This window comes from Morone saxatilis, unplaced genomic scaffold (genome assembly GCF_004916995.1).
Source record: "Morone saxatilis isolate NCDOM2014 unplaced genomic scaffold, NCSU_SB_2.0 Contig0, whole genome shotgun sequence".
Lineage (NCBI taxonomy): Eukaryota > Metazoa > Chordata > Actinopteri > Moronidae > Morone > Morone saxatilis.
Window position 1 is genome coordinate 15,233,394 of NW_023339650.1, and position 17,003 is coordinate 15,250,396.

Here is a 17,003-nt window from a genome sequence, read left to right on the forward strand (position 1 = left end):
ATATAAGCTGTGGTGAGGATAAAAAGCAGTTTGTTGATTTTTGTTCAAAAAAAGCAAGAAGGCAGATAAAAACAAAAACAGGCAGAGATAGACGGAACAAGGGCCTCGACAACTATAAGAAGCACAATAGCTGATCTGGCATCTGGCAGCGTGGGGGGAAATAAGGAGTAGGTGTGCAGACAGGTGATGATCAGCTGACTGCAGAGCAGCAGGAAGGACTGAGGACTACTGCTGGTCAAGAAGGGCAATGACAGAGTTTGGACTGAGAGGACTGAAAATGTATTAAAATGATGCTGAACTAATGACAATGTGGTCATTTGATGAAACATATTAGCTTAGGAAAATGCATTATATGAGTCTTTTGACACTCTGGCCTCAAGATCAGCTAATAAAGCAGGACTACAGGCTATTACTATATATATACTATTACTTTACTATAAGGCTCTTAAGGCTCAGCGGATAATGTCGTAATAAAAGAGCAGTAAGGAGAATATTACAAAAATAGACATTTAACAATTGATCATATCACATTTTCCCCAGTTCTTCAAACACATGTTGGCTTAAAACGTGTTCAATGACAGGAAGGAAGCGTCCATGCTGCTTGATTAATCTTTTTGGATGTTTAAATGAAATACTGTATTATTAAAGGCCCTTCTTTGACATTTTGTTTATGATATATAGATAAAGATGATAGTAGTGAAACACTGCCAGCTCTCCAAGGAGCTTTAAACTGAGCTTTACAGAGATAAACACCTATATTTTGCCTGTCTGTGACTGGAGGTCATGAACATCACAGCGGAACGACGCCCTCCCTCAGCTTTCATCAGAAATATGAATCATCGTTTACGCAGGCGCAACAATCTCCGTGGCGACAAGCTCCAAGAAATTACATGAGTGCAACCGGAAGCTGATTAACGTAGGCTTCAAAATAAAACCGTAAAAAGGCGTTTGGAGGGAGTGAGTGTCCGTATCACGCTGCGATGTGGTGTTTTGGTATCTTTTATGTATTACGAACTCCTCCGTGAGTATAATAGTACGTGTCTGCCGTGGTAAACGCACGCATTTCAGTGCGGTGTAGTGTATTTTTAGTGAAGTGTTTTAATTTGAAGTGCACACCGGAAGTGAATTTGTTTTTTATAACAGCCGACTTGACACCGGTTAAGCAAGACATGCAGAGAGGGAGAGAGAGAGAGAGAGAGTTTGAGGTGAGTACCAGTAACCGGTGAGTAAATAAACCAGATTGTGTGTGTCTGTGTGAGCTTCAGAAGGGATTTCGCTGTATGAAAAACCTTCTTCGTGCTGAATCATCGTTATATTGAAGGTCGTGAACCGGTGTGGACCGCTGACTTATCTTCCCTGTGTGAGAGGAGGCGACATTGACAGCCACTAACCTCCACACATTGCATCGAAAAGTGTCCGCTGCTGCTGCTGCTGCTGCTGCTGCTGCGGGTGGATGACTGATTTGTTAACCAGGTAATGCAGAGGAAGAGGGTGGGGAGAAAGTCCTGTGAATGTGCTCGGACTTCCAGAGTTTTGTTGTGGTTTTAAGCCCTTTTTCTTGACAGACTGGAGAGGAGTTCCTCATCCTGGACAGCTAGCGGTCACTCCTCCTCTTCAGCTTCAGAGAGTAAATGGGATGAAGGGTTGGCTCAGCGTGTCTTTTTAATAAGCTTTCAATAAGGCAGTGTGGAGACTTTGGGGATGTGGTCAGCTTCACTCATTCATAATTCATTCATTGCTCTCTGGTGCTGCAGCAGCTGTGCATGGCTTCTGTTTCTCGGGTCATGAGGGGTGATGTGAATATATAAATGTATGAATATAAATGTCTGTCATTGGCAAGTTAATTAACTTTTATTCCTGGTGACAAAAGGGACTGCAACTAACAACTATTATCGTTTATCAGAGTCAATTTACAAGAGAAAAATACAAATTCTCACGTTTGAGATGCAGGAATGCTTTTTGGTAATTAACTTGTCAATTAATCAACTAATTGTTTCAGCATTAGGTTAAATATAACTCAATATAACCCAAGAATAAACTAGGACTCTATGATATGGCAAAAATATAATCATATTGTTGTTTTGACTGATTTTACAATTGGGATATGATTCACAATAAGTGGGAATGATCATTTTTGCATCACAATTTTCATTTTAATTGAGGAAAAAACTATAAAATCATGATGTTGTGAAAGTCTGGGAGGGTCTGTCCCATTAAAAACATGTTTTATTACATTTGGAGAACAAGATTTGTAGGCCGGGCCAGTTTTTGCGATTCTGCTATTCCATATTGCAGTTTCAATTATACTTTGATTAACTCTGCAGCCCCACAAGAAACCCCATCCCACTGACCTCCATTTGAGGTTTTTGTTCTGTGCTTCTATTGTGCCATAGATTGGGAGATAAAAGTAGAGCGTGACACACTAATGAGGTAACATAATGTTGCATTGTGCTATAAAATGTCCACATAACGACAACTCACTAAAACTGAAAGACATTACTATTATTAAAGTGGCTTTCCTTGTCTAACCAACTATCAAAAACACAACTATTCAGTGTATAAGGATATAAAACAGAAATACAGGCAGTTCATTTCATGTGTGAAACTGTAACTAGCTAATATCTGGTGGTTTATTTGGGTTTGTTTATTTTGGCATTTAGTTCCCAAACTGTGGGAATTAAATGCCCCTTCACAGCGAGAGGAATATGGACTGAAACTTAGGGTTGATTTCAGCTTTTTCACAACAAACAGAGGAGAAATTAATAGCATTAATTTGCTGCACTGGAATAATTACTGGAACGGAGCTATCGTTCTCGCTCCGCCTGTGCTTTTCCTGCTGAAACATCTGCTTTGAAAAGTTGTATCTGATTTTGTGAATAAAAGGAAATGACCCAGCAAATTCGAACTGATGATTATTTGCGCCGCGGACACATTTGAACCCCCTCCTCCACCCTCTCCAGTACCCCTCCAGGTCCCTGCACCCCATCTTGGGAACCATGGTCCCAGAATTTGTTTATCTGTCACGTGGCTAATAGATGTCAGGACATGCCCTCGGGCAGGATGGAGGAAGGAAGGTCTCATCTGCTGACTCAGCAATATCATCTCCATGTGCACTGCGGTTTATTTAAGGAGATATCTCACTTTGATGTAAAGCCGAGACAGAGGATAAAGCGATTATCTTTTTCCTAGAGACTCTTTAATGTAATTAATCAAAACCCACAGTGCCTTACAAAACCAGAGCGCTTCAAGGACTAATACAATAGTGGAATCTGAAATGTTTGTCTTGGTGAATCTGACCTTATTCGATCTTTTGAAAAAAAAAACAACAACAGCAGATTCCAGAGCACTGCAGCTTTGCTTTTGTTGTATAATCCTGCGCGGTGCTTGAACACATCAGATAGATCAATCTTATCTGTGTGATCACAGTCTCAGCTTTTATTTGTTTTCCTTCGCCTCAGTGGAATACGTCAAACAGACTTATTGTAAACAGATTTGTGACAACAGTGGCGTGTTGTTTTTTTTTTTTTTGCTGGAGGACAAAAAAAAATGTGACAGCACAAACAGTTGAGCAGAGTGTCTCTACATTCCTGTCGTGAAATTGCTTGGTCATGCAGAAGACAAGGAAGGAAAAGAGGTAGATAATACGCCTTTTTTTTTTTTCATGATGGCCTCTTCATGTTTGTTTTACCTTCCCCTCTGAAGATAAACAGACACAGCGTTTTGTCAGCAAACACACCGAGCCTAAAAAATCTGTCTTGACCTAAACTAAACACTATTATTTTAGGTCTGTTTACTATTAAAGAATTGTGGAGTCGCATCATTTTCTATAATTCAGTTTACTTGCTTGGCTTTTGCTCTGCTCTGGCTAATTTATTTATTTATTTTTGTTTTTTCTGACAGTAGGGAGCGACAGGAAGGGCAGGGGATGACATTCAGCAAAGAGCCCGCTCCAGATTCGAACCCCGCTATGATTAGGACTTAGCCTTGATATATATGGTATGCACTCAACCCAGTGAGCTACCCGGGCACGCTCTGTGCTCTATCCTGCTAAGTTGCATTTAATTACCATTGAGTGCTTTGGTAATACACCTTGGAACTTGCATAGTTTGGGCTACTGTCCACTCACATTAAACCCCATTAAGCTGTCCAGACCTTGTAGTCTCTTTAGAGCATCTAATTATACACTCAACTACATAAGACATGGTGAGGCATTCTTGTCTCTCTCTCCCCACCACCTCTTTTTCATCCTTTCCCATTAGGGTTTCAGTTTAAATTCTCATGCCTTTTCTCAGTCTTTTACTAGCAGGCACAAAAACAAACGTAATCACATTACGTTTTTTCCCAGAAAATGGATAAATGGCTGATTTGTATTTGAGCGTAGTATGAGATTTTAGGCCTTTGTTTGGGTTCTGGGAGCCCGGGGGATATTTTATTCCCGTCCCACTCTTGAGTCTCATGAGGCTAAATACAGTTATTACAAGTGCACCGGGGTCAAAGCTCCACAATTACCGTGTTTCTGTGAGAACACAACTTTACCTTTTGTGCAGCTGGTGCAACCCGAGCAGCCTTGGATGCAGTTTTTCTCAAGAAAGTGCCACAGCCTGACACGGCTGGAGCTGGATAGGACCAGTCACTGGTGACTGTAAAAGAGCAATTACTGTTCAGTGGAAGTTAAAAAAAGTCCATCAGTGTGCATACAGCAGGCCTTAGCCAACTACTTAGTTTTTCCCTTTTTTTTTATTTGCTCTCAGATAAATAAGTTTAATTATTTTGGGTGAGATACCATTGCAGCAAGACCTCAGTAATAATTAAGTGTTTTTTTATTACAGTCTAACTGATATTGGATTTTTGCGGCTGATACTGCATTTGTTATTTAAGACTTTAAAGCTGCACAAATCAATATCTTTTTATAATGAATGGATCAGATGACTACATGTAATGTGAAACTCTGCAGTTCCCCTCAGCTCTTGGGTGCATTTTAGGACCCTTTAGCTAATTGTCTTGGTTTTATGGCCTGTGACTTAACTGTTTTGGTTCAGTCTCACGCTCACTCTCATTAGTTTTATCAGTTTCACCATAAAGCTGTAATAAACTCACTCTACATTTCTACTCGAATTAATGTTGCTTTGTGATGGCTACAACTGTAAAGACACGCACACCATAACAACTTTTAAAGGTGATATTTTAGGCTTGTGTTTACATGTTCAAACGTGTCAATGCAGCTTTAAGAAAACCCAATAAAGATATATCGGCTTATTATTATTATTATACACAAACACTTGATATTTTGCACATGAACAATTTATTTTATATTACATTTCTAGTCTGCAGGCAGTAAAAAATATGTTACAGATTGTTTCCATTTCAGAACTTGCACTGGCTTCCATATACCCTAACCTCAAGGTATAGAAATGCTTTAGCGGTGATTGCTTTTTCTTTTCTGGAGTAGAGGACAATGGGCAGGCATTATGTAAGCTGCCAGGGTTTAGTTGCCTCTTCAATCCCTCTTCACCCCAAAGACAGGTGCTGTCTTAGCTGCGAGCACAGCCGCTTGCTGGCTGAAGCCTCTAACGGGACAAAGAGCGAGATAAAGATGGGCATACATTGACTGAGAGCAGCTGTTAGCTGTGTGAGACTGGAAGTGTTCCAAAGACTGTGTGCACATAACTTAGCACAGTCATGCTGAAGTGCTGGACCCTGCCAAACCCAGAGTGAAGTTAGTGTGGCTGCTGGGCTGTGAAGAACAACGCAGGGATGTTGAGAGGCTGGGTGACTTCTAAACTGTTTAGCTATTTCAGGCTAAAACACTCAGAGGCAACAGAGGCGCAGCTATCAACATACGCTACCGCCAGATCCCCATAGAGATCCACAAACAGGGAAGCCATCAGTGGTATACAGCTACACTGAGGTCAGTCTTTGCATTAACAAGCTGCACATGAGACTTGAGGGGGTGAGAGCACTGAACAGTGTTCTGGTGAGTTTCTGTCAAGTTTTGGGATTATACCGTTTATGCTTGTAATGGTCACCTGTTGACCGATGATATGCTGTTCTCTGTTAAGTAAACAGTTTGTCCTGGGTTGCACCGGCTGAGTGTGTTTTTATGTGCAGAAATATGGTCTAGCAGACTTGTTTTAGATTTGAAGGAAGAGGAGAATAACAGGAAGCTGCAGGGAGAATTTCCGAGTCGTGTTAACACTTTATATAAAAGCTAGAAGGACTGAAGGCGGGATGTTTTTGTGTAAAAATTCTTCTCAAATGTTATTTTTATCCTTTAATTTGTAATGTACACGAGATGGTTTGGCTGTAGTACAGATTGCTTTTTTCACCACATTTTGCCCCCCAAAAAATCAAATTGGCTCAACGGCTTAACTTAAAATAGCATAAAGAAGCAAGAACAAGGACAGTGCTTCTGTTCTGTGCTATGTTATGAAATAAGCATATCGTGTGTTGGTCATGGTTAAAAAAAAAAGTTGCAATCAACCTTCCACACATGAAGTCACACCTCTTTATATAGTTGACCACAGTGGATAAGGCTATTATCAGCACACTGTGGGGATTGAGGAAAGCCCCAGACTTTGAAGTGGACTTCAATTTTAGCTGCTTGTAGCTTTGACTGCGTTTCTTTTCCCCGCAAGACACGCATGTGACTCCACAGTGAGCTCACATCCCTGGGGACAAACAATTATATCTCACACTCACACACACAGTCACACACGCTCAGGCTCCTGCTGTGATTGGGTATTTCTTTAGCCTTAAGGCTCATATAAGCTGATGTGGAATGCAGCACTTGATTATTTGGCGAACGGGTAAGCAACTTGTTTAGATCACAGGACTGTTCTTTGTTCGCTGCAAAACACAATTAATCTGGCGGCTTTTATGACTTTAGTTGGGATTAATTGTGTAATAGTGTTGATTCCTCCATGACATGACAAGTTTGCTTTTCACGGCCAAATACACTAAGAACCTGTCGCATGCCAGGGTGTATTTGAAGAAAAATTCACCTTTTTAGAACTGATATATTTTACAAGCACAAACAGGTGAATTAGAACAAAGGTTTTAAAACCTGATGGACATGCAGCAAGATGCAGTGTGGAAATGTCAGAATGCACCATTATATAAAGAGTCATTACCAGTTAATAATTAAAGACATATTAGGCAACATGACATCGCTTTCCCATTAATTTTATACACATGAATAAACATCCTGTGCACATTTATAAACAGGCCCAGAAAACATGCTGTTGGTGTGTATTAGTTTTATTTCCAACTTGAACTGAAAAAGTTTTGAGATATATGCAACGGCAGTAATCACTGGCATTGCTTATTTTAGAATATTGATTATTTAGTCAACCTATTACAGATGCTCAGAAACTTCCTGGCAACTCAAGTTACTCAATGTTCAAAAGAAAGCGGTACATAATGACTCACTCTTTGTTTTGCAGTCTGTAATATATGCAGTGACAGATTCCTTTGCTGGACTGTGGTGACACCTGGCTTTTGTTGTCTTTCATCGAAACTTTTAATGTCGAAAAGCCATTTCTTCACTCCTGGTTACCTATTGTCTGAGTGTTGCAACTTGAATTAACGTCACTCCTGCAGATTGAGAAACAGATTTTGATACACCCTTTCATGGTTAGATACAGGATTTGAACATGTAACATTGGCTCATTATTACTGTGAATCAATTTCCAGAGTATCTTCTTTATGATATTTAAATGCGTTGCGGCACATTTGTATGGATGGCAGTGCTGGTTAGACGAACAACTACTTTACTCCAGAACGAAACATATCAATAACTAGCTGAAGGATTGTGAGGAAATTTTGTACAGACATTCATGGTTCTCAGACGTTGTATGCTAATGACTTTGGAGATCCCCTGACTCATTATCTAGGGCCACCATGAGGTTGACATTATGGTTTTGAATGAAGTCTTACAACTATTGATTGCTATGACATTTTGTGCACATATTAATGGTCCCTTTAGGTTGAATGGGAAACTTCTGTTGAACTCCTGACCTTTTATCTAGTGCCCCCATGAGGTCAAAAGTTTTATTTATTCAATGTTTTCTGATCAAATATCTCCAAAACTAATACATTTTCAATCAGCCTCAGCTGTACTTTGTTTTTAGTGCTAATTAGCAAGGGTTAGTTTGCTAAACAAAGATGTTGAACATGGTAAACATCAACCTTTAGCTTAACATTAGCTTTTACACAATGACAAGGCTAACATACTGATGTTTAGCAGGTGCATGTTTACCATGTTCACTGGTTCCCAACCTTTGGGGTCATAATCATAGGTTTTATAAAAAGATGGATGGCGTGTCTCCACTTCCCTCCACTGTAAAAAAAAAAATGAAGGCAAAATATGGGCGCTGCAATCTTGCACTGGTGATGTCTGCCTGGTAGTGATCAGGGTTGTTGCCGCGGTATACAGATCCCACCCTTACATCCGGCTGACTCAGTTACCAGCAGGGCATGCACACTTGAACATACATCAGCAGGATGAGAACTACCTAAATTGACAGAAACCATCTTTGGGAAACATTTATTTGACTTGAACTTTAATTTTTTTTGTTTGGCCCATGACCCATCTGCTAACATGAGCTGGGGTTTATGATCTATACTGCAGCCAGCCACTAGGGGACAATGGAGATAACTGGGGATGATTTACAGAAGAGAAAAGCAGAAAAAAAACAGTCATGCTTATTTTTTTGCTTAATTCTTTCTTTTGTGAATTACTGGATAATTGCACCTTTTCAGGACTGTACACATTATTCTAACAAAGTGAAGAAAACTCTCTTTGCAAGTAGACATTGCTTTGAAATCACAGGCCAAACAGGTTTGGAAACACTGGTCTAAAACAAGCAAAACCACTGTTATGGTTTGTTAAGACAACATATTGATCATAGGGGTTGGATTTCCATCTTAAGCTTGAGGTCATTTGTGTGTGTGGGTGGGTGGGTGTGTGTGTTTGTGTGTGTCAGACACATATAGGGGTGTGTGTGTGTGTGTGTGTCTGAGCAGCAGCCTCTGACTCAGTGTTGAATGGGTCCTGTAGTCACATGGCTACTTGTCAGCAGGCTGGAGGAGGAAACATAATCCTGAGGAGGAAGGCTGCTGCTATCAGTCTGTGCATGTTGGTCGGAGAGAGCACTCCAACGAGAGGCTGGACCTGCACTAGATCAGCTGCGCTCCACAACTCTAACTCTCATTCCTTTTGTCTCCCTATCTGTCTTTTCTCCCTCTGTTTGTTTTGTCCTGCACTCTGACCGACTCCGGGTCTCTCTTCATCGCAGAGTTCAGAATTGCACTACAATGTCTGCGGTGGCTTCTCTGCTGTAAGCACACAAAGGTATGGTACAATCATGGATCTCTTTTTTTTTGGATTTGTTAACTCATTCTAATGTTTTTGAAGTTGTCTTATTTGTGTGTCACTTTGTACCGCTTGCTCTCTTTTTATTTATTTATTGTCTACTTAATTAATTGTTTATATGGGTTAGTCCCCAATTAGAGCCGTTATTTGTCAGGTCAAGTCTAATCAAACTTAACAAGATTCTTCCTGTTAGCGTCACACTTTCTTAATATCCAGTTGACTTGAGGAGAGAGTAGAGCTGACTCAGGCTTCAACCATGATGATCTGCAAGCATTGCACGGACAACTGTAAACAAATCTTGCTCAGTTCCACAGGTTACACAGTAGAAAAAAAGGGCCTCAAACAAGCCACTTGAGTTTTAGAAGGACAAACTTTTCCACTGTTATAAATCCTAAATTAGAGCCTTTAAAGGACATGTTGTGGGAAGCGATGGCTCTCTAAATGCTGTGGTCAAATAAGAACTGACCACTCATAGCTACAAAACACATTATTTTCTCAAGTGTTTGTCTTCTTGTCTTCTTAAAGCACTCTCCTTTCAACCCATGTCCGTTTATCACGCGTATGTTTTTGTAAATCAGGTCTTGTATGTGGCTGAAATGGGCGATAATACTGTGAACTTAAAGCAGTGATCAGAATGTTATTATGTCAGATAAAATATTAAGGCCACAAATTATCTTCTGTTGCAGCTATCACAATCAGTGTCTCTGGGAAAAGAAATATGTTTCTTTAAACATGAATCGCCTGCATAACAAAACAAATGTCTTGTTTTTTATAAACCAAGTTCTCTAATGAAACCTTAAACCGGTCCTTTCCTCCCTGTCATTGTCCTGCTTTTATAAGTACAGGCTTGTGTGTTGGTTGAGGTTTGGACATTGTGATCAAGCTTTCTATTCCCGGACAGGCATTTTTATTGGCAGTTTGCATATTTTATTGAACTGTTCTTTAATTATGCCCTTTTTTGATAGAATTTGTAGATGAGCATGCAGTCTGCGGTCGACGCTCACGTGCCAAACTGCCGGTTGAGGCTCGGGCTCGGCCGGGGTGTCCTGGCAGACCAATGCGTTAAGGGCTTGTGTCGTGAGTTCGAGTCTGGCGCATGACCTCTGTCCCGTCGTCTGACTGTCTCGCTCTTTTCCCTTAATGTCATTATGAGGGGGCCATAGCAAAGAATTTATAACCTTTTGTCTGTCTTTAACCCCAAAGGTCACATGAGATTACAGTGAAAAATTGGTATTTTTGAGATTACACGGACAGAGACAGATGCTCCTCATACATTTTTCACATGGTTGGTGGGCCTTTTGTGCTGACTCAGCTCTTCTCCAGGCTCCTAATGTGGAGCGCTCCTCTAAATATTTTAGTGTACCAAATTTCTGTAGCTTGTCGTTGTTCCTTTCTTTAAAAAAAGCCTTGCAGTGGATCTAAAAAAATACCTTAAACTTCCTTAAAAAAAGAAAGACATTTGCCAGGCCAACGTCTGATTTTTGTTCCTTACTTTTTATTGTCTTGTTCCCTAAAAGGTGTCTGTAATGTGCCTTTATTTTCCTAATAAAAGGAGGAAAAGGCTGGTTATGTTCTTAAGAAATACTGGAAGTTTACAACATACCAAAGAGAGTTTGTCAGGTACATTTGTTCTGAGAAATGAGTCACCACGAGGTGCACATCACAGATCTTAATAATGACAAAAGATCTACTACTAGGTATGTCACAAATTGTGACATACCTAGTAGTAGAAGTTTGTAATATGATGATGATGTTTGATGGTGATATTCAGATAAACTTTAGACGAAATTGGTTTAGCTAGCCCTGATTGTCATGTAAATAACAGCAAAGGAAATGTTAGTTCCTCAAAATCATTGCAACAGAAGCACACTACACTTTATCAGCAGTGGTCAATCAAATAGGAAATATGATAATTTTTTACCTATATACAGAGGAGCTTTGGCTTAAGTCATCCTTTATAAGAGTTGCGAGTATTCGGCAAAAAATTGTGACATCTTAGCCTCATATGCAAGATATATTTCAACAGAAATGTTAGTTAGAAACTGCACTGTAGTTGGTTTTTACTTTCTGTAGATTTGTCGGTCAAAGGTAGCATTTTCACACACGTGCTCCTGATTGTATACTCTGCTCTTAGTGTCTTCTTTCTGTGTAGGCAGACAGACAAGTTGAGTTAACCTTTAATGTCACAGGGTAGACATTAATACATTTTGTATTAACCCAGATTAGTTTTGGACTATAGGTCTAGTCCAAGCATACACATGGTTTTTCTAAGGTCTGACATTATGGACAATAAACGATTCCCAGAGTGCCCTGTTTGTATTTTTTAATAAGTTTACAGCTCCTCCTGACAGGCGTTGGTCTATATAGCAGTTGCCTTCTTCCTGTTTTCATACTAACTTCCTCCCAAAAGGATCGTTTTCTCAAAGCCAAGCCTGCACAGATTTTAGGCTGTGACTAAGTCTTGCATGGAAAAGCTTAGAAGTGTAAAAAATTCCACATTCGTTATTCTTCTTTTAGGAACACTGGACTTCTGATAACTCTGGGAAGACATGAAGAACTTCTTCCAAGACAAATACAGAGCATCTTGTCCTCACTTCCTCTTGCACTGTCAGCATTCATCCGTGTCCTTCTGGTCATTTTGGTTGTTACACAAGTAACAAGCAGTTCCTTTTTATTCAACCCTTTAACTGATTGTACCTGATGCCAGACACAGAACATCAGATCATTGAGTATTATTGTTTTCTGATCGTTATTGTTATCGGTAGACGTGCCCCGAGGTAGATAAACTGGTTCCCAAGCTTTTTGCTCAGGATCCCAGGGTTCTGTAACTTTATCCCTGTGTAGCCAGCCTTGCCTCTTCCACAGTGGTGGGTCTAGGTTTACTGAGAAAAGTAATCTTCAAAACACACCAGAACCAACTCCAATAGACATTTTTATCGTGATTACTCCACTTTACTTTAATGAAACATACAATAACTGTACCCCGCTCTCAACAAGGTCATTGATATGATTGTGCTCAGGCATCAGGGAGGCTTATCGGCTGTTTGAAAGCTGCTGTCAGACCGCCAGGCTGGCTTTGGCACACCATGATTTCTAACTGTGACACTGAACCAAAAGAGGGCCCTCCTCTGCTTTCAAACTGAAGGAGCAACCGCTGTTCTCTTCACAATGTTGCAAACGATTTGCCAAGTACATTTATTTAACTATTCTTCAGTTTTATTAATATCAGTGGACTATACCAATTTATACACTTTTACTAGTTTGTGCAAATGTCAGTTGATCTTCTTAATTGTATCAAGAACTAGGAATGCCAGTACAATTTTTTTTGATTGATCCATTTCTCATTCCGTCTATTAAATGCTTGTCACATTTAGTAAAGCCCAAGGTGACATCTTCAAATATCTTCTTTTGGCTGACCAACAGTTTGAAACCGAAAACTATTTAGTTTACAATCATAAGGAACTAAGAAAACCAGCTCATATTCACATTTAAGAAGCAGAACCACTGAATTTTGTTACTTGCCGATTTAATTAATTGTTTTAGTTATATCAAGATCTATATCTCTGTGAATGACATTTCTCTCAGACAGCACATTACTTCTGTACTTTACTGTCCTCTTGCTGTTAATCTCCATTAACCCGTTGTACTGCGAAGCTCTGATAGTTGTTTTTGGATTCCCGTGGTTCCATGTCGTACAATGGTGACTTGAGAGTGACGGAGGTGGAGGTTGGTTGAGACACGTGTCCGCTGCTTATCAAAGGGTCCTCTGCACAGTAGCACTGTGTTATCTGGCTCTTATCTGCTTATCTGACTCTAATGGTTAATGACCTTGAATGGTGGTGAGGAAGTAGTGCAACACTTGAAATCAAGAATCATAGACATGAAAAGAATATCATTGTTTGTAAAAAGATATTGGTGTGTACTTCTACTACTTCTGCCATTGTTGCTCCTCAAGTATAATATAAATTATGTGTTTCCACTTCATCGTTATGGCAATACTTTGGGCCACTTGGAGGACTCAAAGGTACTTGCGGGCTTCCAGGAAATCCTGAAACTGTTGATTACTCCATAGTTAGACAACATGTCACACAGTGTTATGCTAACACTGTCTGTACTGTGAAGCATGTTTGTATTTTTATTTATCCAATTGTTTATTTGTATAGGGACAAGCATGGGGCACAAACCAATGCCACACACCACAACATTTATAGCCTGAGCTAATTGCACTAGTTGTCCTCAGATGGCCTCTTAAAATACATCCAACTCAACAAAAGACTTAAGAGACAGTACAAAACACAAAGTCATGTACATTAAAAACATTGAAGTCAGCAAGAAATACAGACAGAACAATACAGGACACAAAGTAATACATTAAAGCACCATAAAACAGGATGTACCAGATCATTCATGATTCCTGTTGCTTTGGGTTTTGAATTTTGTTGGCTTTGCACTTCAGCACAATGGATTTGAAATGCAAAAGACTCAGTACTTCATGGGGTTTAAGTACTGACTCTTACTGGGTATTTAAATCCACATCACAAACTGTGTGGTAATCACTGCCCTTTGTAGCCATGCTAGTGATGTGGTTCTAGGGATAGCGATGTTCGTCACCTTGGTTCAGACTGAAATATCTGAAGAAAAAGAACTAAATTTAAATAAACGTTTGTACAGAATTTCATGTTTTCAAGAAAATGTTTGTAAGTTTACTGATGCCCTGACATTTTATTTGTACTTATGACAAATTACCTGCAAATCAAATGACATTCCAGTCAGCCTCAGCTGCACTGTGTGTGTAGTGCTAATCAGCAAATGTTATGATGCTAACAAGCTAAACTAATAACATTGAACAACATTGTATAAAAAAGGGATAAAATCCTGCACTGCTCATGTAAAATCACAACTTCAACTTGATATTCATGGTCTCATTTCAGATATGAAGTTTTGAGGAAAAGAGCCAAAACCATAAAAAACACCACTGTCATTACACTCTTACTGCATTTCATATTGAGGGATTACTGGCTCACAGTTGCTGTGTCTTAGTGCCTTGTTTACCTCATGCTTATAAATCTCCAGCTTCATGTGGACTAACCCCCGGATCTGCATTTGTCTCCAGGTTATGCTGCCCAAAAGCTGTCTGAGTCCCAGTGAGAAAGAGAAGGGCTAAAGCCACACCGATCCAAACCAGCTTTCCAGAGCCTCTCCAGCAGCAACTCCACTGCGGAGCCATGAGCAACCCCAGCGCTCCCAACCAGATTACAGACGCCGTGACATCGGTTGTTCACAGCGTAAGTCCACACGTCCGCATACAGAAAAGCCTCAGTCTATCCTGTCAGGTCAGGCTCACGTATCGTCGACCACATGATGAAACGCATGAGTAGAGCTGGTGACCCTGGTGACAAACCAGGTTAAATGCCATTCAGGAGGAGACGACGCTCACAATTAGATGTTTATGGTCTTTTCATGCATGAGACTGAAGCTACTCAGCTCCAAACTTGCCTCTACTTAAATTCATATTTTCTCTGTGCTGGATTTCTGCTGCATCAGCTCCCTCAGTTCTCTCTGGCATCAGAGTGTGTATTTTGGACTATGCCGTTCCCTCCAGAGCTATGTGTGTACAAATCTAGTCACATCCTAAAGCCAATTCCCTGGTAACATGCAGTACTTCTGACTGCAAAAATAAAAATGTTCAGAATAGTTCAAAAACATTTAAGATCTGCACAAATAGCAGCTACTGTTGTATTTCCCTTTTCATTAGAGCCCTGAAGAATGTCAACGGCTCCACAACTGAAGCAGTTTCCTTCCCCTTTCCTTTAAGTTGATGGGGTTGCCAGTGTTGGAAACACTAAAATAATATTGGCAGATAATGAAAAACATAATTACATGGCTGCTGGTGGGATTGATGTGATAAACGTGCTGCCAGGGGGCAGCTGGTCAGCAGCCAAAGAAAGCAGAATTCCTCAACTCAAGAGGTTCTCAAAAAGTTCATCTTCAGATTATTAAGATGCTGCAGCAGAAAATATCACAAGCTTAAAGGAAAAATCTTACAATATTACAGTCAACCCCATATTGTAAGATGTCCTCAGTATGCAATGGCTTGGTGGATTCCAGGAATTATTATTAAGCATTGCATCTTCTTCACTGATTTACTCACCTTTCTCAACCTTTCCTAACCTTTCTCATGCTCTTTTACTTGAGTTAAGGATTTTTAAGTTTCCTAGAACAGCCCACATTGAAGAGAGCTCAATGCGGTGTTTAAAGTGCAGTAGAGGCAAAAAAAGAAGACCTTTTCCACGCAGTCAGTCATAGATCATTTCTGACTGAAACATGCTCATGGTGCCATGCAATGTTATTCGTCACTGCAACACTAACATGGAAAGTGCTTCTTTTCCCTTAGCTTTGCATTTTTAGTCAGCTGCTTCCTTTTTCTAGCATTGCACAACTGCGTGACTGTGTTGCCAGCATCTGCAGCTACCTGCATGTAATCTAGAAGGGGGTTCCTCCACATAAGTGCTGTCCAAGTTTGAAATGCAACCCCAACAGTGTAGACATAGAATGCAGAGTATTTAGGAGGTGGAAGTGGATATATGACATTTAACTACTGATCCATGAAAGACGTGCAGACTGAGAGGCCATGGGTTAGACTGCTTTGCATATTTCCTTTTACCATTCTTCTTCTTCTTCTAATTATTATTATTATTATTATTATTATTATTATTAATATTAATATTATTTATCATTTCCTGATTTGCTATCCTTATTAAAGATCAGCGATGTAGGGACAATTATCCATTTAGATATTGCAACAAAATCAACCATAGTTTAACCCACACATGAAAATCAATATAACCATTTAGTAAACTTAAATGTAAGCAGATATATAAGAATATTTAATTTAATTGTACGAAACACTTATATATCTTAATAAAGTTATTATGATCAGTGTGATGTATTGCACACCTTTTAATTATGTTGACTTTAATGCACCTGTTTTAATGGTAAGTACTCAGCAAAACTACATCAATCAGCAGAGTTCTTCCAAATGAAACTTCCTCTCTGTTGAACACAAACAACGTCTGTAAAATTTCAGGGCAATAATCTGTTATGGCTTCAAAACTTAACTAACTTTAACATTTTCAACTGCAGTCCTACAGTTTTTCAATATCCTGTTGAGGATTTGGTCTGTTCTCCGCTTGAAAACCATCTTATTTATAATTCATATTGCTGCTATTCCTCATCTTACATTGCTCTGTAGTATACTCACACCAGCTCCACACCAGTAAACTAAAATAATTTCTGAAATGCACTTTTGCTCTTTATATGTGCTAAGTGAGGTTTTCAAGAACCCTGTGGTCAAATAAAAATTCACCCATAAAACACGGCAAAACATTGTTTTTAAATCAAGATAAAGATATTCATGGCACGAGGCATTACCACCAGCTCCATCCTCTGCCTGAACTGTGAATCCAAAGAGTTACTGGCCGTTGAACTTGTTGAAAACTGTAATTTTCTTGGTGAAGGTGTTGATTAACCAACCTTAAAACGAATATTCTGTTAAGCCGGCTTTCAGAAATCAGCCATGTCCTTTTATTACCCTTTTATATTAGCCAGTAAGAAAACCGTTAACTGACCA

At 39.7% G+C, this 17,003-nt stretch overlaps 1 protein-coding gene across 1 annotated transcript in view; it reads left to right on the forward strand.

Moving 5' to 3' along the window:
* The first annotated feature begins 1,157 nt into the window (after positions 1–1,157).
* Positions 1,158–17,003, forward strand: part of slc4a2b (solute carrier family 4 member 2b) — a 42,774-nt gene continuing 26,928 nt past the window's right edge. The window contains 3 exon segments of the mRNA XM_035652512.1: positions 1,158–1,205; positions 9,297–9,352; positions 14,487–14,658. Of these exon segments, the coding sequence (XP_035508405.1) occupies positions 14,599–14,658 (60 nt within the window). The 5' untranslated portion in view covers positions 1,158–1,205; positions 9,297–9,352; positions 14,487–14,598.